The following is a 26,868-nucleotide window of genomic DNA, read 5'->3' as shown; positions in this document are numbered from 1 at the left end:
ATATTCCAATACCAATTTACTTAAGGAAAACTCGATTAATAATATTTACGAATTACAAAAACCCATTCTCATGATTATACAGTATACATTTTTATGCATAGACAGTAGCCATTTATTTGGTCAGCGATATAATAATTTAAACTATTTGAAAAAATACAAAAGTAGGTACCAGTATCTGGGCTGGAATAACCATCTCTAGACTTTCCGTCATCTGATTCATTGTCAGTATCTGTGGCTGGCGAGTCCGCGCTGGTTAATGTGTCTTCTCTGTGGACGTATTTTTTCTTTTTCTTCTTATCTTGATGGTGTTTTTTCTTTTTTTTTTTACTATCAGACTCTCTCAACGATTGAATTTCAAGCTCAGATACTATAAAATATTAATAAAATTAAGATAACCTAACAGTTTTCAATAATCAATATAAATAGCACATTGAGATTTATCGTTTATAACGGTGGCAGTATAACACGAAAATTATTTATACGATATTTAAAAGAAAAAGTTAAAATACAGGAGGATGACGAAACATTATTTTGACAATTTAAATATTTCACTTATAAACACTTATCCCCAAACTCCCTTAATAAACCAAATTCAAATGTAAAATTGTATATATATTAAATTAGTATTTATTACTTATTGTATAAGAAAACTTCCTAAAACCCTTTTTTCAAATACCATTACCATATGTATGTGTTTATTATAGTGTGTATTACAATTAATTTACAATCACCAATAATTAGTATTTAAACAAAACCAGTCGTAATATTTCAAATTAAATAATTAAATACTTACGTTCTTCTTCAACTTCAATTTCCTCTTTGATGACTTTTTTTACCGTAGTTATATAAATGTAAAATATATTTGTGTTTGTATTTCTGTTGACTGTCGAAGATTCGAGATACTGGGTAAATTGCTGTCTTAACAACCCTTCATCTTTATTTAGAGTGTCTCCAAATAGTTTAACTGTCTCTTTTTCAGTTCCAATTTCAAAAACATTATTTATGCATTTTACAAACCACAATAATCTAAAGTCCATTATTCCAAAATATATTTTTAAAAGCTACTACAGTTATATCCACAAATTAATTCATTTTGATATGAGATATTAGTGTAGGAAATATACTAGGACTCCATTTTAAATTTAATTTGTCACTATCTTAATTGTGCTTAAATTACATTCCACGATAATTCTAACTTCGTTAATTATAATATTTTAAATAGTTTTATAATTTTTAATTAAAACATATTCATAAGTAATTCATTACTAGAAACTACTAACATATGCTATTTAAAGAAAACATTTTAACTAAAGTTGACATAAAAAATATATGTTAATAGGTACTTTAGTATAACACAACGTAAATACAGACTCTTGTATGCACTAATGCACTTATACTTGTTTACTATTATTTAAATAGACTATCTACATAAATAAATCGATAGTTCGCAGTAGACAGTAGGTACAGTCATTGCTGTGTATATACATTATCGTCTGTCACGGATAAACAACAATTTAAATTACCTGGCAACAAAACGAAAGAAATATTGGTCCGTAACTACAACAGGTCGATTCTAGCTCTAGTGATGTATAAGTTATTTTTTTCATAACATTTTATAGTGAATAATAGACATAATATTACTTATAGTAATAAATAATAACGTAACACCTATTAATTAGTTCAGTAATTCACCATGTGCAATTTATAAGAACCTTTTTATTGACCTACTGCTTGTAAATCTATATAATATGTAAAAATGATTTAATGAAAACCTGTTTTTCATTGTGGTACGCCTCATGGGGGTGAACATGATTTGAACAAAACTTACCCCCATGTGACATCATCTATTGAACAAAATTCAAACTACATAACAGAATTAATATTTACAAATATATATATATAACAATAGCCATCGTCATGACTGCCGTGATCGCCTGAAATTGTGCCTATAAAACTATACAAGACATGTTAGTTATACCTACCTAAATAAAAAAAAGTAATAAACGAATAATCAATGATTAAAATAGATTTAGTGATACTACAGAAATATTTTGGACAGTGGCGGCGCTACACGGGGGCAAGGGTATTATTAACAATATTTTTCTCGAAATATGGTATTAACAAATTAATGGGTGATCGAGTAGCCATACATAAATAAATACGTTCTAAATTTCTTACATAATAAATTACTAATTAGATGATCGATTTACGTCGACATTTAGTTCTTGCAAATGTGTCAATTAAATCCTTGCAATTCAATTCGTTTAACATTTCATTCTCTATCTAGAATAATGCTTAACTGTTCAACTTCTCATCAAGTTTAGTGGACCTTAAATAGTTTTTTACGCGTTTGAAGCATGAAATCGATCTCTCGGTAGTACAATTGGACAATGGTACACTCACGAAAATTCTTAATGCTGTGTCAATATAGAAAACTTTAAAAATAATAAATTCTAATTATATTTTAAAGCAATGCCATTGTTTTCAATAATTTAAAATTGGCTGTTGTGGTTATTAGAGTTTTTTACAATAACAAAAAACTATATAATAAGTCTCACCAAGTCTGCAATATGTAATACCATCAATATCGAAAAAAAAATCCCTCGAAAAATATGATGCCTCTTAAAATTTGCCGTTGTAGGCACGTGCCTATAGTGCCTGCATATCAATACGCCACTGCATATATAGTATGTACACGAACGATACGTGATTGGTTGAATTAAGAATAATATTATAATACGGTGAATTGATAGATCTCCGTAAACGTGAATTATTATATTATATTCGACGGTTGTATTATATATTATATGAGTTATTAAATGAAAAGATAAAGTAAAAAAATAATAACAAAATCATCTATGTACGAGACAGGACACGGACGGTGCGCGGCGGTATGTTGCCCGAGCACGTTTTCGCTGACAGGCGAGTGTCGCGGGTGTCGCGAGATTGGGTCGTCGATGCGGTCGATCAATACGACGGTTTGGCGGGCGCCCGGCAGCTTTCGGTTCGTGTGCGGAACGATGGTGGACGTTGACGACGGCGAACGGCCAGCGGTACCGACGTGGGCAACGATCCCGCCCCGGCGGTACACCATGTATGCATCAGACGGAGGCGGCAGAGACTTTTTGGCACGAGGCGAGTTATGACGATTTATTGTTATGAGCTAGGAACACGGACGTCAGCGGTGCCGGACGGCCGGGTCGCGTCCATCCGGTGGTCGCCGATTCCGCAGCCTCAAATCTTCTTCACTCGCCCCGTGCCGTTTTGTTCTCCGTCGCTCGTCGAAGAGCCGTCGTCTGTACCGCCGTCTGACGCGCGCATGACATCGCGGCCAAAGCTGTCGGGCCTTGCCTTGCCGTCTACTGGTCGTCGTATCGTGCGTCCGAGCGAAACGATCTCGTGTCACTTGTCCGTTCGTGGGCCGGTCGAAAAACGTTGCGGAGTTGACAAGTGGCCTGTAACACATTGCTTTTTTGCACCGAATCGCCATCTCGTATCCACCCCCCCCCCCACCGACTAGTTCCGTGTCATCCTGTCGATGTATTTTTTTTATTACTATTGTTATTATTGTTTTCTTGTTATTCTTGTTCAAATTTTCATTTTTTTCTTCATTTATTAAATGTATTATTATACCAACTGTTAGCCCATACGGCAAATTTTTTCCGCAAATAATTTTCTATCTCATTCACTTTGCTATTTTTCAAAATTGTTTATACCATTTTGTACACTGTTTTATTTATCAAAATTTATTATATCTACTGTTAGCCCATATGGCAGATTTAATAGATATAATGTTTGCCTTATCACGATATTTATTGTCGAAAAAAGAGGCGAAGTAGTATAGTTACACAAGTAGGTACTTAATATGTAATTCGATATTAAAACAAATATGGTTTTGTTTTATTCAGACTCTGACGTTAGCGTTACAAAGCAGTAGCACACCGACGGCGGTTTCAAACAAAATCGGTTGCCCGGATTCAACAATGTGGTGCGCGATCAAAGGTCGGTGTCGAAATAGCGACCAAATCAACACGGCGGCTGCCGATCCGCTGACCGAATGGTGAACAGGCGTGACGATCGCCTTTAAAAATCGCGAAATCTTCGCGGAGAAACGAAAGAGACGAACGGTAAAGGTATCGACAACGGTGTCGGCGGTAATAAAGCGTACGGAGACCAGGGGGTCCGATACCGTGACGATCAATTGCACCGCATCGCCGTCGGAAAATCGCGCGAAAGAAGAGCCGAAGGTCGACGTCGCGCGTCCCACTTGCGGCGTTCCGGGCCCCGTGCTGTACGCGGACCTACGGATTAGCGGTTTAGCTTCGGACGGCACCGTCGTGCCGGTTCGCGGCCGTCATTTCGTCGAGCCGTGCACGACGTCCCCGCGCGACTGTTCGTCGTGCTGCCAGACGGCGCCGTGCAGTTCGCGTCAGGCCATTGCGATCCGCCGGTCAACGACACGTACATATAGTCTGTCGGTCGCCGAGAGAGAGTAGTGGCGGCACCGGCCGAGCGGATTTCGTCGCTATTTCGACACCGACCTTTGATCGCGCATCACATTGAATCCGGACAACCGATTTTGTTCAACACCGCCGTCGGTGTGCTACTACTTTGTAACGCTGACATCAGAGTCTGAATAAAACAAAACCATATTTGTTTTAATATCGAATTACATATTAAGTACCTACTTATGTACCTATACTACCTCGCCGTCTTTTTTCGACAATAAGTATCGTGATAAGGCAAACGTTATACATTACTTTTAATGATTGTATTGGTATTACGATTTAACTAAATCTAAGTAACGAGGCGAGGTACTTATGATTAATATATTAACAATTTAAAAATCATATAAATTGTATTCGCCGTCATCTATAAGTTTTAGGAAATTTGTTTAAAACGCCGTGCCTTGTTTATACTTTATTCTGAATATTAATTCTAATTCTATTTTTTTATTATGCGATCGTTATTTCGATATTATACAACATTAAGTTTATAAAATATATCCTCATGACTTATGTATTTTGGTAGTATCCAGACATTGCTTAACTCGCTAATACATTGAGTCGTTTGTTTTGCAATTTTTTACTACGGTACCCTCCGAGTGTTTTATCTTATTAAATACATAAACAACAAATAATGAATATCGAAAATTAGATACAACTGAAAATACAAGTTATCTATGACATAATCCAGAGCCGTGCCGTGGAGGCGCCTAGGGGGCATGCGCCCCAGGCGCATGGTTTAAAGGGGCGCCAAAAAAATTTAAATGCATAATGATAAATAAAATAGGGGCGAATATTTTTAATTTCCCTTGGGCGCCAAATCTTAACAGCACGGCTCTGCATAACACAGTGTACGCGGACGGTCAAGGTTAAAAAGAATAAAAAGTAAAGGGCACTATATAGTCACCTCGAAATATAATATTCTATTGAGTCTTGGCCGGTCGGAGATGGACGAATATCGCGAGCGTTTTTTTTTTACTGTGCGTAACGATAGTAACGGACGACAAGCAAATGTGGTGTGCAATGATATTGTGCTCGATGACAGTGGCGATTAATATTCGATTAAAGTGCTGCGGAATCAGCGATCACCGGCGACATAACTCGGCCGTCGATAGCCCAAGACGTAAAGACGTGACGGAAAGTACACCACCGCACAGGTTCTGATAATGGATAATAATTATCGCCTCGTCGGTTATGTCCACGATTAAAGATATATCTTTAATATATGTCTATAATATTATGTCTACATCCGGTCGCCGTCGATGTCGCGCATCAACATCGTACCCGGAAATTCTTGATTGGTACAGCTGATATTTATATTCTAACCAAATCACCCCACACAGTCTCTGCCAATTAATATGACACTATCAAAGTCAAACGCGCCTCTACTATTAATCGTTTACCGCTGTCCGCTGTCTTATTCACCAGTAGTCTCACTGTCATGATATTTTATATAATTGGTTGCTTTCGGTGATTAAGGATCCGCATGTGTACATGAATTATTATTGTTTTCGTTAGTATTGCGTGGTTAATTACTGATTATAATATTGCATTATAATATAGTATATATTATATATATTAACTTAAATCCATTCATACATAAATTCGGAGCAGAGTAATGATTTCATTGGCACACTTGGCTATACCCTTGCCACGCCACTGGCTATATACCTATTTACTTATAGTACTTTAGTGTTTAGTAGTTAGTATTATTTCTAATTATCGTATGTTGGCTATGGACATAATATAAAACGTAAACTATTTATTCATATTTATATTATAATTTATGATAAATGCTTATAAAATAATACGCTAACTAGATAATGTTTGTTATTTGTTTTCTTTAAATAAATATAATTAACTTATTAACTATATACCTATTAAACTGTTTATTTCTTATTATTGTTAATAATATACATCAGTTTTAATTATAATTACTGTAGTACTTAATTTAATTGAGTCTTAAAACCGTTCTGTAAAATGTTTACAAATATTTAAAACCGTAAATTTAGAATCGTTCATTGAATACGTATGTTGTAGTTTTTTTCACGTAGATTTGTCAATGCTCTCTACAAAAAGTTTTTAATTATTTTGTGAAATCTTAAGTTTATTATCAAACAAATATTTTGATGAATTTATTTTTAAATGAAAAAAAAAGATATTTTTTTTGTTCTTAATATTTATAAGTTATAACATTCAATCAATATTTGAACTTACCGTTGTATGCAAAAGCAAAAATAATCCACTCATAAAAAAGTGGTTCAAATATTTTTTATGAACTTTCTGTAATGAGCCATGACGCTGTTCAGATGTTGTATGATCCAACTTCTAAAATATTGCTTCTCTATGAAGAATTAGTTCAATATAAAATCTTTCTTGATTTCGTTTTTGAAATATCCTAAATAATAATTACAGTATTACTTATATAAATAAAGTGACTAATAAAAGAATATATTATTATATTTCATAAAACATAAACAACGTGGCAATGAATTTATTATACAAAATTATTTTTTACAATTCTTACATGAAAACCAACTCAATATTTAAATTTTTAAGCATAGTATTTCTATTTTGTATTTGTAGATATTATCAATAAATTCAATATCCGAAAATAAAATACGAAATCGTATAAATTCTAAAAAAACTATTTGATTAGTAAATTTAATACGCTATCAGAACAGTTTTATAACAACAACTAATACTTATCAGAAAAAAACAAAATTTCTATTTTCAATTTTACAAAATACTATCTGTAGTCTATACTTAACAATTTAATGAATTGTTTAAATATATTGTGTAGTAATTGAGTAAGATGAGTGAATTGCTTCAATATATTAAATAGCAGTAGTAATATACCCGGAGGTTTGATTTATACACTCTAAAATCCATATACGTGACAAACGTGGCATTTGAATTAAGTTTATCATCTGTTTTCAGTCGTTCGTGTCGTCCTATCGATGTTTTTATTTCCTTTTTTATCACTGTTATTATTGTTTTCTTGTTATTCTTTTTCAAATTTTTATTTTTTTTCATTTATACTATGTATTATTATATCAACTGTTAGCTCATATGGCAAATTTTTTTCCTGATTAATTTTTTATCTTATTATTTCATTGTGCTACTCACCAGAATTTTTTATTCCATTTTGTACACTGTTTGATTTATGAAAATGTATTATATATACTATTAGCCCATATGGCAAATTTTTTTTCTGAAAATAATTTTTTGTTTCATACATTTACATCGGTTTTTCTTATCAAAATGTATTACATTATTGATAGCTCTTACGGCAAGTTTTTTTCAAGTTCGGCAAGTTTGAGTTTTTCTATTTATATCAATTATATATACCTTGATTTGTTATAAAAATATGAATAAATTGAAAATCATATTTACACAATGAATTACTGTTTTATTTTATATTTTTGAGTATATAAATCAATTATTAAAAATTAACGACTTATAAAATCATTAAAAAAAATCCAAAGTTTATTGCAAGAGATATTTAAAAGAAGATGCAGCAAACTAGGTTCAATAATTAGCAGTTAGAACCATCGAGAAGATTACTACTTGTAAATCGGCCGTGGACACTTTGTACAGTATGAATAAACCGGAAAATATATTTTACAAGATAAGATTAAATTAAATTATTCAAAACTTTATCGTGAATCGTTATTGCAATCAGTATAAGACATGGGTTTGGAGATGACACAGTAAAGCATAACATTTCCACTCTGAAATACGAGTACACTATGAACCAAAATTAAACAACTATAAACTAAATCTCAAATTATTAAATATGGTTATGATTATACCATTTTAAGAATAAATAAATCAAATATTCGTTGAAAGTGTTCGAAAGTAACTTGTACAGGTAAAGTTACTACAAACCTTTATGGACCGGCAAGTTATAAGTTATAATAAATCATATATTATTTTATAATATAACATAAGAAATTAGAATATTAAATTATCAAATTAATATACATATATAGGTACTTGTGTAAAATGTGACAGGTATATGTTACAATCGTTGAATATATAATATAAATTTATAATATTAGTTTATAATATAATGTATATTAGTTCATGATATAGATTAATATTAATCGGTTAATGTTGATCGAGTAATGAGTGTATAATGTATATTGGTACACTCAAAAGTCAAAACCATGTATCGTTTTGGTGCGTAAAATTCATAGCCGCCCGACGATGCACCATTTGTTTTGGTGTTCGCATTGCTTTTCCATCACCAATATTATACCGATCGTTTGTGCGTAGGCCACATTTTTTTATCGGTGACACATCAGTTTCGTTGTCAATACAGCCCTGTATATGCACTTTTTCCAGACGACGCCTTACGCCTAAATCACACGTCCTCACAGTGCAAACTCAGACAGGTCACCTTGTAATTGTGTCGTTTTCGATACGTTTGTTGTGCATATTATTATTAGTATGTGAATGTGCTTAAACGTGACGTAATATTATATATGCAGTATTATTGTCAATCAGTGGCCGATATAATAATGTGCCTGTGACCCGTCTTGGTTATCGGTACAAGCCATCGACATTCGACGGTTTTATTTTCGGTGGTTGCGACCCGCGGCCTTTAATTTGTTTTTATGCTACCGAGCGCGGACAGATGCGGTCGTTGTAAGCCGTTGGTGTTCACGATGCATGAGAAAGATGAGTGGCCGTCTCGTGTCGACTGTGTACAATATAAAATCACCACGGATGTAGTCGCCGATGTTAGTCCATACTGCTACCGCTTGTATGTAGTCGAAACCCATTCGAATAGGCGTGAAATAAGTACAACATATCACGAATATTATCGTATTTGCATAAACGCGCGTGTATAAAAGTAATGATTTACCGGTCGGTCACTCCATTGTAAGGTACAGTTGTTGATATGGACTCGATCTCGATATACATTTCCTTCAGTGGTGTTCTCACGGGAAATGCAGGTTGAGGGTTCATATCCGTTCCAGTTTGGAGTAATTTTTAGATCACAATCCTCCCTACAAGCCTACAGGTCTATGAAAAGTCTAACAGCAAAAAACGACCAGGGGCCGCGGCCGGCAGTAATATAAAATAAAAATCTCGAATATTTCGTGTTTTTTTGCGCGCAAACGGTTTCGGCAACCCGTCTGACTATGCGTGTAATGTTTCATAGTCGAAAAATAAATCCTTCACCACGAAAACTTGCAAACGAGTTTTTTTCAAAAAAACGGGTTTTACCGTACTTAGGTGGTTAAAATTTGGATTCTCGGCATTTTTCTAATACAGGAGAAAGGTCCGACGGTCCCTTGTACAGGTTTCCCCGTTTTTAGAGTCATCGCCCATACGCTTCCATCTTAAAAATACGTATATTTAGTTTTTTAGGTGAAAAACGTGGAAAAACGAACAGGGGCCGTGGGCGGCCGTAGTACAAAAAATAATATATCGAATATTTCGTGTTTTTTGCGCGCAACCCGTTTCAGCAATCTGTCTGACGATGCGTGTAAAGTTTCAGAGTCGAAAAATAAATTCTTCACCGCGAAAACTTGCAATTGAGTTTTTTTCAAATAAGTGGTTATTACCGTACTGAGGTGGTAAAAATTTGAATTTTCAACATTTTTTTGATATAAAAAGAGAGTCCGACAGTCCCTCATGCACGGCAACGCGTTTTTAGAGGCATCGTGAGTACGCTTCCATCTTAAAAATACGTATATTTAGTTTTCTAAGTAAAAAACGGCCAGGGATCGCGCCCGGGCGTAAGTTAACTACGCACGTTATTTGGCCACTTAAAGACTCTGGTGGCATGGTGGTTAGCTGTAAAAGCGCAGTTAATGACGCCGCTCGACAATAATACCGTATATTAAATTTTTCACGGGTCGACGTTGCGGCGGTTAACAGCAATCCCGATTAAATTGCCGTCCGGCGAGACAAGCGCCCGATGGTTGATATTGTATAATGCGTGTATACAGCATATTCCGAGCACATGTCGATGCCGATGCAAATTAATATGCCCCGTTTAGTCCGTGACACGATGTCAGTGATGTAGTTTTATGTCACTACAATATTTTGATATATAATAAATAAATATATATCGTCTTCGCTGCCACAGTTATGATATGCAGTAGAATCCGCTCGATTTGGACACATTGGGCGGTGGCCTGTATGTCCCCATTATCCGACTGTCCCGATTAACCGAATAACTAATAAACCGATACATTCGTTCGGGACTACGCCAATCTGTCCCTATTAAGCGGTTGTTCCAAATAAGCGGATTCTACTGTACATAATATACATGGATCTCGTTCAGTACCGTCATGCCACCGCTACCTAGACGTCGTCGCTGCAACACTCAAAAACATGCTGACTATTGGTTGTGAGTACCCGTAATCCCATATCACACGATATTTGATTTATTTTTATTTTTTTTTTTCACTTAATACCATTTGCGATTTCAATCGGCTTCTTTATCGGTCGCCGTATTATCTGCGTCCCCGATTGCGTTCGGCCATTCGTCAGCGGTGTACGTCGTATATGACGTGCGTCCGAGTGTGCCACCACTTCGTGGCACCTACTCGGTGTTAAACGCTTCAGTATTTTTATCGTTGTTGTCCGGCTTGTTCGCCGCACGCCAACTTCTCCGCCGTTTGTCGTAACCTATGTACGTGCAATGCAGTCTCGCTCTTACTATACCGTTGTTTATGACGTTTCGTGACCATCATAAGCAGTCGGTCGCATTGTTCCGTAACGATTAATTGTCGAGCTCTCGCCGTAAACCAGTAACAATAGCCCATGACTGCTATTGGTGTCGTTGCGGCAGCATCGTCGTCCACTCCGGTCCCGCTCGCCGCCGGGCCGCGCGATTGTAAACGGCGGGTGTCGTTCGGCTGGCCGCCATACGGAGGGGGAGAAACGCGTCCATAATCGAGCGTGCGGCAATCGTGAACTCGTCACACGACGGGGTGCTTGAGAACGAACGTTGATGATTTATCACCAAACTCCGTAGTGCCTCCTCTTTTTCGTACCCCCGATCCCGCATCGCTACAGCCGTTCTGTGCGAGTCTTATCCTGAGAACCACCACACGTCGTCGGTCCGTCAACTATACTGTATCGTCGACAGCGACAGATTGCGTCTTTGTATAATTTCACGTCGTTTACGCCGTTATCGAAAAATGCCATAATTTACACTTCGGATGATGCCGGCCGGTGCTATATCTCAGTCACCACCACATACGCTGATACTAACTGATTATACGTATATTGTGTGCGTACGTCTCCGATTGCTGGTGTAGCACAGGTTGTTGTTCCGTCGCCTCCCGCAAACGCAAACCGAACTTGAATAATATATTATACTCGTCTAGACGTCTTCACCTTTGTATACATGCAATGTGTCTACGGTCTCGTTTTCATTAAACCGTCATCCAGAGCCGTTGTGGTGTTTTTTATATTAAATTGAATTTCTTGGTTTTTTTTCGTACAAATGGCGTCAATAAAATAATTAAATATGTAATTTCTTCCAAGTTTGAAGTTAAAATGTTTATAAAAAGTAATTACCTTTAAATATTTTTTAAATCATATGTTTTCAGTATGAACTAAATATTATTTATATGAATAAGAAATCATCTTATAAATTTTACAAACTTACTTCTTAAGTTACACAAAAAAATAATAATAATAATAAAATCGGGTTTTAAATTAAATTAATTCATATTGAATTAAATTACCTGAAAATGTCAATTTTTCTTTATTTTTTTTTTTGTTTTTCCTGATTATAAAAAAGTATTGGGAATTTTTAATTTTAACCTATCCAAAGTTCAAACTTGGTCCAATTTTATCCAAAACTATTCTATAATTTAATACTTATCGTGTATACATAAATTATGTACAAAAAACATATCATTGTATAATCAATACATTCATCACTTCTTTCAACATCTAAAATCTAAAAATACTTTTTATTTATCTAATAGAGTGATTTAATATAAACATTAAATAATGACGAAAAATTCGTGAAAAGTTGTTAGCGTGCCGTGAAATTTTTGTAAAGAGCACAGCAATGTGCTGTATTTAAAAATGTTTGAAAATACCTCTGGTATATACTTATATACCAACACCATAGAACACTACAGGCTTACAGAAATGTACCTATTTTGCCTATACTCTTCGCCAAGTAACACTTTAAGTATAAAGTATTAATATTATTAAATTAAAAATTTCGTTATCGCTATATTAATACTACGCATAGGGCATAGCTATAAAAATTAATCATAAAAATGTATAAGTAATACCATTGATTATAAATACTAATAATACTATAAACTATAGTACTGCACTATAGTATTTATAATACTTTTTTGTAATACATAATATTAATAATAAATAATACATTTTTAAACTTTTCTAACTTATTTTTTAATGTTATTGATTTCTCTAAATTATTTTTGTTTTTAAGGACCCCAACATATCCTAGTCTTAAATTTATATAGTCTATATAGCAGGGATGGCCAACATGAATAAGTTCGAGGGTCACATATATAAATATAATGATATCAAGAGCCAAAATGTAAACATGTTTATAGATACATTTAATATAATTTGATAATTTTTAATAAATTTATAACTAAAAAAACTAAAGTAATAATAATAATATGAAAAGATATACCAATACCTAGGTATATCATTTTTATTTATTTTATATTTAATCAATCCTCAAATGTGTATTCCGGCATTATATTAGCTTGGTTCCCATTAAAATTTTTTCACTTTTGCTAATCCTCATAAGTAAGCAGTAACCACCAATCACCATTAAATCAGTGCTTTCATTTATTAATATTATACTTCAAAATCATTTATTTAATCGCGTATAAGTATAATACATAACTTTTTATCATTGCCATTGTAAAACATTAACGTACAGCTCAATCATTTTAATTTTATTACAAATTTATAATACAAAATTCATACATGAAGCTTAAACGTTAGCATAACACATACCTATCGGATATCCTGATTAGGAATTACATAGTAAATTTTATAATTTCCTCTAATAAGTAACCTGAAATCTGTTGAAAAACTTTAAAAAATATAGGGGGCTAAACCCCCCCCCCCAATTTATGTCTATAAATATACTCTAATAAACCATTTACGGTCAGGATCATTTTTATTAGGTATACTATAATATTTCAGTTGAATTCTGATATAGCATTTCCGTAACAGTGATCCATTGTACATACTGTAAAGCAAAGTGATATCTACTTATATGTAAATGAGATGTATACATTAATATGCTTAAGTATTCATTCATTATTAAAAAAGTAGCTTTCTTAATAATATTTTTATATTATTAAAAGAAAAATTTTCATTTATTTTAACTATATAAAGTGTGTACATAGTATATTGATTAAAAAATAGTATATAAAACACAATTTTTATCAACAAGAAATAAGGATTTCAAAAAATGAAAATTTCATTGACAAAAACATATTTTATGCTTATATTATCACATAAGCATCATTACAATATCAAATTAAATATCTGTTAATTTTAATCATTATTAATGTTTTAGTTGACTTAAAAAAAGTAAAAATTACAAATATACATTTAAATTGTTAATATTACAAATATATAAATATAATACAGTGATTTATAACTTCAATTGATTTTTATTTCAGGCGATATAGCTATTAGCTCTAGATTATTCTTAACTAATAAGCTTATCAACATGGAAAAATTCAAATATAACTGATAAGTGAAAGTAAAGTACACTTAAAAAGACTACCCTTTCAAATAATCATTTAATGCCAAACAAACAGTTATGGTTTGATAAATTACTCTACAACTCATTTACTATCATCATACTCCCAATCCCAAAAAACCAACACACATACTAAAAAATAAATGGCATTTTCAGATTTTCTCATTGTGTTGTTCATATCTTGTGATATAAATTAATTAATCAAATTAACTTATTGTTATGTTAGGTATTGTAATTAAAATAATAAAAAAGAATTATTTGTCAACTTAATTAATAAATAATTTATAAATTCATGGAAAACTAAGATAATCACTGTAAAATAAATCTCAATGGAATAAATTAATAATTATGATATAAAATAATAATACGTTTTTAATAAATTAGTATTCCATAGTAGTTTAATAATTGTATGAGTGTTTACAACCAAAAATATAACCTTAAAAATTATTTTAAAGTGCAATAATACATAACAAAAATGTTCTAATTATATTTATATGTATATGGACTCATCTGCAGCATATTTCTTCTATGCTACAAATAATATATCATATACTTACAAAGTATTAGCCTACTAACAAATTAAAACAAAATAACCTTTCATAAATATTTAAATGATTAAATAGTTAACAATAACAATACTTCTCTTCTGATACTGAATGATCATCATTGCATCGAACAACATTGGCATCTTCGAGCTTTTCCCATAAGCTTGGTGTATTTATTATCTATTTTCAAAATAATTATATTTGATTAATTAAATAAATACGTATTTAAAGAAGAGCATTATGAAATATGATCTTAAATTACTCACATTATGTAGAAACTAAAAACTTTATAGTTAATATGCATTATGTAGACCAATAATTCAATAAAAAATGATTTTAAAGATATAATATTAACTTTATAATACAAATGTAAAGAAATATTTGAATCATTAATATTTTATGTTATTTAATTTTTTTATATTAATGAAATCTTGCTGTACAAGAACAAGAGACAAATAATTCTTAGTACTTCATAAATAATTAACTTACTTTTCTAACTAATTCTTCAAATGCCATATATACTCCTTCTTTTGTTTTAGCACTAGTTTCAATAAATAATGTTTGATGACGACGAGCAAAAGCAATTCCTTCTTCTCGTGTGACTTGTCTTTCCTTTAATTAAAAATTAATTTTAATAATATTATTAATATGTTTATTTATAAGAAAATAGTAGTTAAATATTTCTCAGATTTATTGCTGAAAAAAAAAAATGTGATTGTAAAACTCTTTTATCGAATATTTAGTTAATATAATATTTTATAAACAATACTATGATTATAAATAAATTGTTCAAATTTGTTTAGATTTAGTAAACAAACACAAGAACACAACTCATTAAATTAAAAAAAAAAAATTGTGCGTGTAACAAGTACGCGCGAATGAAGTGAAACTTCTTTTAGTCAATTAATTTTTTTTATCGGTATAAATAAATGAAAATTACATAAACAAGCAGTTGCATTTTAATAGCACATTAATCCGATTTGGTTGACAAGGTAACAGTCTATCAACCAAACTTTAAGTTAATAATAATAATCAATATTTTTTATAATATAATAAATTTTCTTGTATCATAGTCGCTTGCACTCTGTGTGACGACCGACTGTGCCCGACCATCATCTTTTTTTTTGTACCCTCTGTAAAGAAGTTTCACTTCAAAAATAAATATTCTGTGTTTCTGCTATAATTTGATTAATAAAATATGAGTTTATATCTAAATACATATTGTATTTTCTACACATATACTTGCCCGATCAATTTTGTTACCAACAACCATTTTAATAATATTGGTTTTGGTTGAGTATCTATTAAGTTCATTAATCCACGTTTCTAAGCATGTAAATGAATCACGGTTTGAAACATCATAAACAAGTACTGCACCTTGACCATCGCGGTAATAATTTGGAGTCAGAGTACGAAATCTTTCTTGTCCAGCTGTATCCTAAATAATCATTTTGAATGAATCGATTTGCTCTTATAGTTAATTATTTGATAACTTACCCATAAGGCTAGCTTAATATTATTATTATCAACAGTTATTTTTCTCATTTTAAAATCTACACCAATAGTAACTGCATTATCCTCATTAAATGTGTCATCTGTAAATCTGCATAACAAACTTAAAACAAATACAGATATATTAAATCAACATTATGTTAAACTTAAATATAAGTAAAAAAAAAATTAATTAGAAGTATTAAACTTCCAATAAATAAAATAAATTCATAATAATTAGTTGATAGACAAAATGCAATAATTAGAAATAAATTATGGGATGAGTTGTAAAAATTATTTATGAACAAAACTGAAATAGTGTTAATTATGTTAAAATATATCTTAAAATATTCTGCATGAAATAAATAAAATGTAAAAATAAATAACAGAAGGTATAAATGGAAGGTTTTTATAGTATATTATGTAACAGTAGCACAAACAATTTTTTTTATTACATAGTAATTTATTCATGAATATTTACAATCTGTTTATAATGAAAAATAAAACAAAAAAAGTAAGAATGGCATTGTCAATAAAATAATTATCTCATAGCTGAGATTGAACTAACATAATTAACATGAAGTATCTGGGCAGATTCTGATTTTTTAGTGAAATCTTAGTAAATAGCAGCAATTTTATCTATTGTTTTTATATTTATTTGATAAATTTCAAATAAACCATGGAACTTTGGAGAAAATATAAAAGCATATAGACTAAAAATTTTGTAAAATTATTAAGATTTTTTTATTTTAATTTTTTTTTCAATAAAAATTGACCTTTTTTATTTTTTAGTAGTGAATATTTGTAAATATAAATCCTAGATATTTGATTTGATGTTCATATCAGATGAGCGATTAATTTAATGTGAATATTGAGTAGTACAAACACAATTATTTGCTTAAACAAATATTTGTTACAGAATACAATATTTTGGTACATTTAAAATTCCTGATTCGGTAAAATTACATAAGTTAAATTATAGAAGTATGTATTTAAGCATAATACACTGTGTTTGTTAATAATTTTTTTTTTGTACTATGTACTTAGTATGTTTTATTTAGTTAATATAAAATGGTAGTTAGAAAAATATCACCTTTCTAGGAAAAAAGCACCATTATAATAAACAATTAAATTAGTATGCTTACAGTACACTATATTTTGGTCCAAAAAAGAATACACCAGGCGGCAACTAGTTTTCGTCTAGCAGCCTGCATCTCCCACATAATGAAATGGGTAGTGACCGGTGGAAGAGGAAAAATATGCAGAACTGATGTATTCTTTTTTGGAACGGAATAAACATTAACAGTATACTTATTATGGCACCTTTTACAATAAATTACCATTGTAAAAAATTATACAAATTTATTAATCTCAAATTGTTTATCTAGTACCTATATAGCAAAAACACTTATAAATTACATATAATAACATATAGTGATAATAACTACTACCTCATTATATTTAAATAATTATTATTTACTTTATATTGGTATAATATTATTAATTTTTACTAAAGTAGTATGAATATTTATGATTTTAAAATTAGGAATATTGTTTTTGTAATTTATATAATATATAGCTTACCATGATTTTCCTACTCCACTTTGACCAATTAATAAAATTTTTAATGTTGTTAAAACTGATGGATCCATTAAAATTGTTTTATCTGTTTGTATTTATAACCTGGAATTAATCAAATTGATAATTTATTTATAATTTAATAATTATATTAATTTATATCCTATGTAATTATAATATTTCATATCAAAAAGTTAAAAATATAATAAATAACATATCAGTTATTAATAAATTGTATTTATGAGATACATCACAAAGTGAGTTAGTTATACTTGAAAAGTATAGCTTTAGAATGTAATTATCAAAATGATGGAAATCTAAAATAAAATAGCAATGTTATAAAAATTACAGTTCATAAATATAATAATTCATATTAGTTAATAGGTACTAATAAAAAACAAAAAAAAATACATCTAGAAATATACAATACCTAAACCTCTAAATTGTATGATTTTAAAACTAACTAAGATTTTAAAATAAATGATAAAGCAAATATTACCTTGATGATTTCATAAATACCAAATTTAATTTAGTAATTACTCCACACTCGAGAGATGTTTTTAATTTTAATAACCGTAAACAGAACTAAATCTGATATTGAGCATTAATAGGTAAGTATTACCTATATAATATAAAAATGTATAATGATATTGCGTATTACGGAAATAATATACTAATCAGCAATAATCAGTAATAACATATAATTTTTTTGTTTACACCGAAATGAAGAATATATTTACAAATTACAAATAAGACCAGTCAATTAATAACACTCGATAATTGATAGATATTTTATATTCTACTAATTACTTGGTACTTACTCTATTTAGGCATAATATTAACAGCATATTATAATAATAGTATATAATATAGTATACATCATTGTTTTTTATGTTTCGATAGCTGATAACACACAGATCTTTATATCTTATTGTAGTTCGTGATATAAGCAGATATACTAGCAATTGTGACGTCACGTTAACAATTGATAAGTCCAACAGTTCACAGCCATAGGCTTAAAATGTTATAATAATATTATAAGTCTATGTTCACAGCTGCAGAGCAGACCATCAAAAGTACAAGTATGATCATTATTCTGTGGTCCAACTAACTACAAAACCATAAAGAAAAAAAAATTAAAATTGGATTGTGAGAGTAGAGCATTTTGTACAAATGTCCATTCATCAACCTTAATTAACCTTAATTTTCTCTACCTTGGTCATAGCACAGATCATTCACAGATATGTGATATCACATTTAATTTAATCTTTTTTATACTCAGTTTCAGAAATTTAGTATCAATAATATCTCGGTGTTCACTGTCCAGTGTCCAGTGTAAAATTGTACTATCGTATTTTGTTAATTCTAGTTTTTCAGTATAACAGTAAATAATAATTTTTATAACTACCACAATTAAAAATAATATATTAACAACCAAGTACTAGTAAGTAGATTACATTGGTTTAATAAATACTATTTAAATTCAAGTCAACTTGTGTTGAAACTAAAAAATAGATCTTTAATTGATTACTTATTTGACTAGACGACTTCTATTTAGTTACTATGTTTTTATATTTTATATTATAATTTTCTTTCCTTATGATACTGGATTACTGTCAATATAAAAATAACTTAAATAAATAACATTCTTTTCAGGTTTGCTTATCAACAAAATGATGTCATTTAAAAAAGGAAATTTTCGCATTGGAGAAGCTGAATTAAAATGTAAAAAAGCAAATGGATGTGATTATTACGGTAATCCACAATGGGATGGATTTTGTTCAAAATGTTATAAAGATATACAAAAACATAGGCGGATGAATGCTTCTCCTAAGTATGTAGATAATTTATAAAAATTATAGAATAATATTTTATAATTTTATAGCATAGATAATAATATTTGTTATTTAGTTAAACTTGAGATATGTTCTAGCAAAAAAAAGAAATATTAATTTTAAAATTGTATAGTAGAGGTAAACGTTATTTACTTTTGTATTTTTATTTTAAATCTAAATAATTACTAAATATATTGTTCTAAAAAATGTCAGTCTAGCTTATTCAGTAATTATTAAGGGACACAAAGACTCTGAAAATGTTTTTATATTGAGGCTAAAAGACATGCATGCCTTTACAAGGTGCTTCTGTGTTATCTCTACTACCCAAATACTTCTAAGACTACCTGTTAGAATCATCTAGGTTAGCTCGACTAACTCCGAATAGGAATCTATTTATAAATGTATATGTCCGAATTGTAATCTGTATAATCATAATGTACAATTTTATTTTATTTTTGATGTACAATTTATTATATTCATACCTGACTGAATTTGCTTGGCCACAAAACCTTGCAAACAATCCATCATTTAATAGAAATTTAATGGATCTTAAAATCTGCTCTCCTCCTTAAAAAAATTATTAACTAAATGTTTTAAACTAATATATAAATTTTTTTCTATACAAATGTTTAGATGTTATCCAAATGTTTATTTGACTAAATTTTATTGTGTTTCAGAATTGATTTAAATTTGAATTATTACTATTATTAACAAAATGTTAATTAAATGTCAATAATATAATACGCATATATACTTTTTTTTATTATTTAATAAATTTCAGTAGTTGAAATACCAAGGATGATCATAATAGGTAGTCTTGGAAATATTTCAGTAGTCGAGATAACATGGAAATATCCTTAACAGGAATTCATCTCAGTGAGAGTGACAACTTAACAAACTGATTCTAACTTGTTTCTCCTAAATATATTTTTCAGAAAAGTACCAATTAACAAGAGTAGTACAAAACAAGATTTAAAAAAAGTTGGTTTAACTGAAAAAAAATCTAAATTGTCATACTTGAAAATGTTTAATACTATTAAATCCAAAGGTTTGTTAAAGTAGTTATATAATTACTTATATTTATCTGTATAAAATATATTTTTTTTATCAAATATTTTCTTATTTTTTAAGTTTTAAATTGGCAATTCAATTTTTTTTTAAGAATTTATAATTATCTAGGTATACAAATTAATTTTGTATGATTTAGTTTCAATGATACCATATTTGATTGCTTATTACAATGATTTTTTTTTCAAATGTTATATGTAAATCAAAATTCTAATGAGTAATTTCTAAGTTATTAAACTTTTACATTCTAAGGATAATAGTGTATGTCTAACATATGTTATGTTGAGAGGGTATGGGAGTTATGAGTATTTAAATTATAGTAAGTAATATATTATTATTTTTCATGAGTTATATACAATTTATAAAACATAAAGTCATAAAGTACAATATGCAAAAATTATACTTTTTCTGGTAATCACAAGAGATAAATGTGACAATTCCAATAGGGTTATTTATATATTTTATTTTTGATTATAATTAATATTAATTTTTTTAAATCATATATTATGATAAACATAATAAAAATGAGACTAAATATTATATTTATTTATATATTATGTTTAAAGAAGAATTATTATGGACTATATTACAAAAATGTATTAAGCTTAATAACTCAGAAACTATATGTTTGAATAAATAGTGTGAGTGGTTCACATCTCTTAAATCAAAACCTGTAAGCACATTGCACAACTTTCATTTTAATTCAATTATTAAATATGTTGTGTATATACCTAAAAATAACAAATTAAGCTTATAATATAATAAATTATACTTGATTTTATTTTTAGATGAAATATCTGAAAAATCTAAAAAAGATTATGATCCACTTATTGCAAAGAAATTGGATCAAGTAGATGCAGAATATTTATCTATTTTGTCTGAAACAAAATCCTTGCGCACCGAATTAAAAAAACAAATTCGCAATTTTTGTCAAATGATGATGATGTCACATTTACAAAGCCCTGTTGATATTCAGTCTGAACACACTCAACATTTCTATCAAAACATTCTGGATATGTTGAATAATAATTATTCTTATGATGGTATTGTATAAAATTATTGTATTTTTAAGTAGGCTCAATGCTCATAGGTATTTAGAATAAATTAGATGACTTACTCGCATATGAATTTATTGAAAAGACCCATAAAATTTCTTCATTATATTATTTTTATATTTTATAAGTACTATAATAATCTATAATTATAAGTACTCTCTTGATCATACTATTTTCTGTCTTTCACTTGCTTTATGCTAATTGTAGATATGAAAAAACATCTCTAATTACACAGAATTGATCATCTTGTGATTTTATTTCTAATTTACATTTTCTATACATACTCAAACTTATCCTTTTTGATTAGGTATAGTCTTATAAAGGTAGGCTCAAAAAAAAGAAAATGCAGTCAGCCACTCAGGTTATGAGATATATTGTGTAACATTCTATCATACTTATCTATTTTAAAATTAAATATATAAATACCAATAATTATTAATTATTATTATAAACAATTTTTAAAAATTATTTCTAGAATTGAGTCATGAAAAGAAAGAAAAAATTTTGGATTATGCAGAAAAATACTCTATGATAAAATTATACAAGTTTTTGTTCTGTATGACTTTAGCTGATGAAGAGGAAGACTTAGCTATACAGAAACGGTATTTCGCTAACTAATAAAATTATATTAACTTTTTAGTAACAAAAATACCTATGTTATTGTGAAATTGATTAGTTAATTTTATATTAGTTGATATTATTCCATTTTAGGATCCGTCAGTTAAATTGGGTGAATGCTAAACATTTAGATTGTGATATTGACAAGACTAATGCTCAAATTATTGAATTAGTATATAAAGCAATTCTAGAGTTATTAGATATGGATTCAGCTACAGCACCACAAGACAAACTGGCATGTGTTGTTAGATGTTGTCGACATATATTTGGAGTTTTGCAAGGTGGAAACAATGGAATGAAAGGACCAGCATCTGCTGATGATTTCTTACCTGTCCTCATATTTGTGGTTCTTAAAGCAAATCCTGTAAGACTTAAGTCTAATTTGCATTACGTAACTAGATTTTGTAATGCTTCAAGGCTGATGTCTGGAGAAGCTGGATATTATTTTACCAACCTGGTAATAGATTATTAATATTTTACAATTTAGAATAATGTATCTTTATTAAATTTTATTAATATTAAAGAATAAAGATCAATATGAAAATGCACTTTATCAGTTATTCTAATAAAATTAGCATTGCGTATTTTTAATATTTACTTATTTACTGAGTTATTTTTTATATTTTTGCAGTGCTGTGCTGTATCATTTATTGAAAATATTAATGCAGAACTTCTTAGTATGAATACTGAAGAATTCGAGCAGTACATGAATGGAACATTAGTATCTGATACCTGGGATTCTGCGTTAATTATATGCGAAGTAAATATATTTAATTTTTAAAGTATTTTAGTGTTCTGTAAATCAGTAATAGTCTATGTATAATATGTGTACTACCTAATAAATTTTAATAATAAAAATAATAATTAAATTATTATTTGATTACTTTTTAAAGATTTTCATGATTATATTTTTTAAAAGTTTTGGATAGAAATTTTGACTATGGAAAATTAAAATATATATTGGTATTGGGTTATTTTGAAAGCAAAAAAGCACAATTGCTGTTAAATGTTGCACGGTGATCAAGCATAGCATGTATAAAGTAGCTAATATAACTATATTGTGTACCATAATACAGTATAAAAATTAAAACATGTCATAACATGACATTTCAATTTTATATAAAAATTAATTTGCATTGTTTTTTTCGATGCATATAATAAGATTTTTAATGATAATTTTTTATTCTTACACAATATCTATATTCTGATAAAGTATATACAGTTATTGTAACAATAATATGTTTTTCATATTTCTGTATTTTTTATAGTACTAGATTAATGAGTGTATTATTATTTAATTTTAAATTTACTTACTTAAATGGTTTTACTTAAAAATCAAATGAATACATTACATTAAATGTTACTGTCAAATTCCATTTTTATTCTGAATTTGTCAAAATTGTATAATTATCTAAAAATAAAAATAAATTGTCTTCTTCTTCTGATGCATAATTAAAAGCTATTGAGGCCCATTACCATAACAACATCCCTTAAAACTTCTTCCACATTCTTCCCTTTCCTCACCCCAATTATTCTAAGGTCTTCCATGATTCTATCTGCCTGCCATTGTTTGGCCATTCTTTAGGCCAGTTTTGTGTTCAGTTTCCATTTTTTATGTTCTCCAATACTCTTTCAGATTTTCAAACATGACCAACTCATTTTATTTTACTAAACTTCATGACTCCTATAATGTTGGATTTTTCCAAATAATCTTCTTAACTCTTCATCTATCCTAACTTAAAATTCACCTTCTTCAATCTTTTTTTATCCAAAAATTGTCCTTTCAAAAACATTCAATATATTCTCATTTGCTTAGTGGTTGTCCACACCTCACACACCTATGGATTCAATTTAAACTTTATACAATGTTATCTTTTATCTTCTTTAAAGTAATTTTGATTTAAACAGTGTTAATATACCAAAATAGTATCTATTTGCTGTTACCTATCAATCTTTCTTTTTTTTTTTCATGATTATTCACATTTTCATTCACTAACGCTTCAAAGTACCTGAAATATTCTACCCTTTAAAATGAAAAACCTTCTATTTTTAATTTTTTTGTCATGTGCTATTTTTAGATAGAATCAGGTATTTTGTTTTCTCTCCATTTATGTTAAGGCTGATTTCCTTCCCTACTCTTATTAGATTTTTCTCATTGTCTTTAGTTAAAATTAACTTTACTGATCAATTTAACATATAGGTATATTACTTGAAGAAAATAAAAAGTAAAAAATGATATATTATTTATTAAACAAGCAATAACTATTTTTTTTATATAATACATGTACATTATATTTATATATACATCTGTTAAATTATATTTTTGAATGTGCACTATTATGTGCAGTGGCATATTGGGGGGGGGGGGGTGGCTACGGTGTCTGGACACTCCCCAAACCAAAAAAAAAATTCAATATTTAAAGTCGATAAATGTTAAAGAGAATTTGACAAATCACATATTATTGTTTGTCAAATTCCCTCATTGAACCAAGAATGATTAGAGACCTTTATGATGATGTCAGCAGAAAAACTAGTTTTGGAGGAAGTTGATTTACAAGATGTCTTGGAAATTATAAAAAATTCTTCATCGCTTTTATTAAAACTTTTATCATGAAATTTTATACTTATTGAGTTTAATTAATTAGTTGTATACTATATATGAATTTAATTATGTTGTATTTAAATAAATACACCTATGGTCAGAGAGAGTAGGGCTGCTATTATATTGGGGGGCCGCACCCTACCCAGTCCGGCCCTGTTATTATCCTATTATATTTTTAATTATTTATAAAACTGTTATTCGTATAGCATCATTGGTATCGAATTTAACAAACAAATACATAGTAATAATTATGTTTGTAATTAGGTATTTTATACCTGTATGATTTAAATTACATAAAAATTACTACTTTTAATTAAATAAATAAAAATGTTTCATTACAATATTTGATGAGTATATTATGAGCTTTGTGATAGTAGATGTAAGACAGAAATATTGCAACCAATTAACAAATAAGTATATACCTATATGTATATCTGGACATCTCCCCCCCCCAAAAAAAAAAAACCATGCAAAATATGCCACTGACTATATTCAAAAAATAAAACATGTAAACTGCCACTGATGTAAATTATAATTATCTCAAATTTTAAACTTCTATTATATAATTCAATTTAGGGAATGCATCAAATGTTTGAACAGTTGGCATTATTAGCAGATTTAAAAAGAAGAAATATAATGATTGTTGATGATGCATTAAAACTTAAGAACGAAATGTCTAATTTTAAGGTACTCATTTATTTATACATTTAATAATTTTTAACTTATTCATATTTAGTATATATATTTAGAATTATACAAATTATTAAAAAAAATATACTTTTATAAAATATTACTTAACCAATAGGATATATTAAGTATCTATAATTTATTAAATTAATCATTTCATAACATTCAACACAACTTTTTTGCACAGGATAATTTTATGGACCAATTTGCAGTATTAAAAGAAGTATATACTATTACTGATGATTGTGATGAATCAAATAAAAACATTGCTGTTAGTATTGATGATTATGACCCTATATGTTCCAGTTTATCCCCGTGGACTATGACACCACAGGTTAATTTCTCTCATTTATATTGATTATTATTTTTAAAATTAATTTATGAAAATACTCATAGTTGGTATAAACAAATGGTCAATACAATATTATTATATATAGAATAATATTGTGTAGGTTATTCAACCTGCAGAAAGAACTCGTACAAGTTCTTCTTGTACAGATGTCGATTCTTGGGACATCCATTCTGCCGAAACAGTATCATTGCATTCGTTAGATGCTTGTTTTAATATGCCACAAGAAAATAATGAAATTGCTGGTAGTAGTTTAGAACCTACAATAAATGTACAACCACAGTTGGATGAAATTCAGGTGTGATATGTGATAAGATATATCAAATAATAACAAAATAATGAAAATATTCTTTAAGAATCACTGTATGATTGTTATAAAATGCATAAACAATATAAAATGATCTTAAATCAAAATCTTCTGTTTATTTATTTTAATTGATGGATTTAATGCATGATTTTATAAAAACTACAACTTACATTTTAAATATTTTCTGCTTAATTAATTTTAAATTTATCTTATATCATAAAATATATTATATTTTATTTATTTAATTGATTTATTTATAATTTTATTTTTAAACAATTTTTTTAGGAAATATCTATACAAGGATGGCAAATACCTAGTATACCATGTGAAACTGGAGGAAAAGAAATTTCTAATTCAAAAATGAATACGCAATAAGTATAATTATTGTATTAAGTTTTTAATATAAAATGTTGTTAATAATATATATATATATATCATATTGTGTTAACTGTGTTAGTTTATTTTATGTTAAAAGAATGT

At 29.0% G+C, this 26,868-nt stretch overlaps 2 protein-coding genes across 5 annotated transcripts; one reads left to right on the top strand and one right to left on the bottom strand.

Moving 5' to 3' along the window:
* Positions 1 to 14,633: 14,633 nt before the first annotated feature.
* Positions 14,634 to 18,806, bottom strand: LOC113550092 (ras-related protein Rab-18-B-like). 2 transcript variants are annotated; one of them, XM_026951728.1, is made up of 6 exons: positions 18,689 to 18,806; positions 17,874 to 17,972; positions 16,296 to 16,413; positions 16,045 to 16,236; positions 15,288 to 15,410; positions 14,634 to 14,978 (listed from the first exon to the last, which is right to left on the bottom strand). In XM_026951728.1, the coding sequence occupies exons 2-6, from the start codon at positions 17,939 to 17,941 to the stop codon at positions 14,877 to 14,879; spliced, it is 603 nt and encodes a 200-aa protein (XP_026807529.1). In that variant the 5' UTR covers positions 17,942 to 17,972; positions 18,689 to 18,806; the 3' UTR covers positions 14,634 to 14,876. The 2 variants fall into 2 exon arrangements, with proteins under 2 accessions (XP_026807529.1, XP_026807528.1); XM_026951727.1 differs by lacking the exon at positions 18,689 to 18,806 and adding an exon at positions 18,367 to 18,587.
* A 145-nt stretch (positions 18,807 to 18,951) lies between these two features.
* LOC113550091 (rab5 GDP/GTP exchange factor) lies at positions 18,952 to 26,823 on the top strand. 3 transcript variants are annotated; one of them, XM_026951723.1, is made up of 11 exons: positions 18,952 to 19,311; positions 19,524 to 19,701; positions 20,638 to 20,750; positions 21,559 to 21,813; positions 22,301 to 22,427; positions 22,537 to 22,900; positions 23,075 to 23,203; positions 25,622 to 25,732; positions 25,920 to 26,066; positions 26,185 to 26,379; positions 26,674 to 26,823. In XM_026951723.1, exons 2-11 carry the CDS (start codon positions 19,541 to 19,543, stop codon positions 26,761 to 26,763), a joined length of 1,692 nt encoding a protein of 563 aa, XP_026807524.1. In that variant the 5' UTR covers positions 18,952 to 19,311; positions 19,524 to 19,540; the 3' UTR covers positions 26,764 to 26,823. The 3 variants fall into 3 exon arrangements, with proteins under 3 accessions (XP_026807524.1, XP_026807527.1, XP_026807526.1); XM_026951726.1 differs by lacking the exon at positions 26,674 to 26,823 and having other exon boundaries at positions 26,129 to 26,268; XM_026951725.1 differs by lacking the exons at positions 18,952 to 19,311; positions 20,638 to 20,750 and having other exon boundaries at positions 19,543 to 19,701.
* The last annotated feature ends 45 nt before the right edge of the window (positions 26,824 to 26,868 follow it).

This window comes from Rhopalosiphum maidis, chromosome 1 (genome assembly GCF_003676215.2).
Source record: "Rhopalosiphum maidis isolate BTI-1 chromosome 1, ASM367621v3, whole genome shotgun sequence".
Taxonomy (NCBI): Eukaryota; Metazoa; Arthropoda; class Insecta; order Hemiptera; family Aphididae; genus Rhopalosiphum; species Rhopalosiphum maidis.
The sequence above is the reverse complement of the archived record's forward strand: the minus strand, read 5'-3'. Positions and strand labels throughout refer to the sequence as shown.

Coding starts and splice junctions, on each gene's coding strand:
- LOC113550091 (XM_026951723.1), top strand. CDS start 19,541: ATGATGTCATTTAAAAAAGGAAATTTTCGCATTGGAGAAGCTGAATTA. Junction 19,702..20,637: donor CGGATGAATGCTTCTCCTAA/GTATGTAGATAA, acceptor TATATTTTTCAG/AAAAGTACCAATTAACAAGA. Junction 22,428..22,536: donor GACTTAGCTATACAGAAACG/GTATTTCGCTAA, acceptor ATTCCATTTTAG/GATCCGTCAGTTAAATTGGG.
- LOC113550092 (XM_026951728.1), bottom strand. CDS start 17,941: ATGGATCCATCAGTTTTAACAACATTAAAAATTTTATTAATTGGTCAA. Junction 16,414..17,873: donor AGTGGAGTAGGAAAATCATG/GTAAGCTATATA, acceptor ATTTGTTTTAAG/TTTGTTATGCAGATTTACAG. Junction 14,979..15,287: donor TTGAAGAATTAGTTAGAAAA/GTAAGTTAATTA, acceptor TTTTGAAAATAG/ATAATAAATACACCAAGCTT.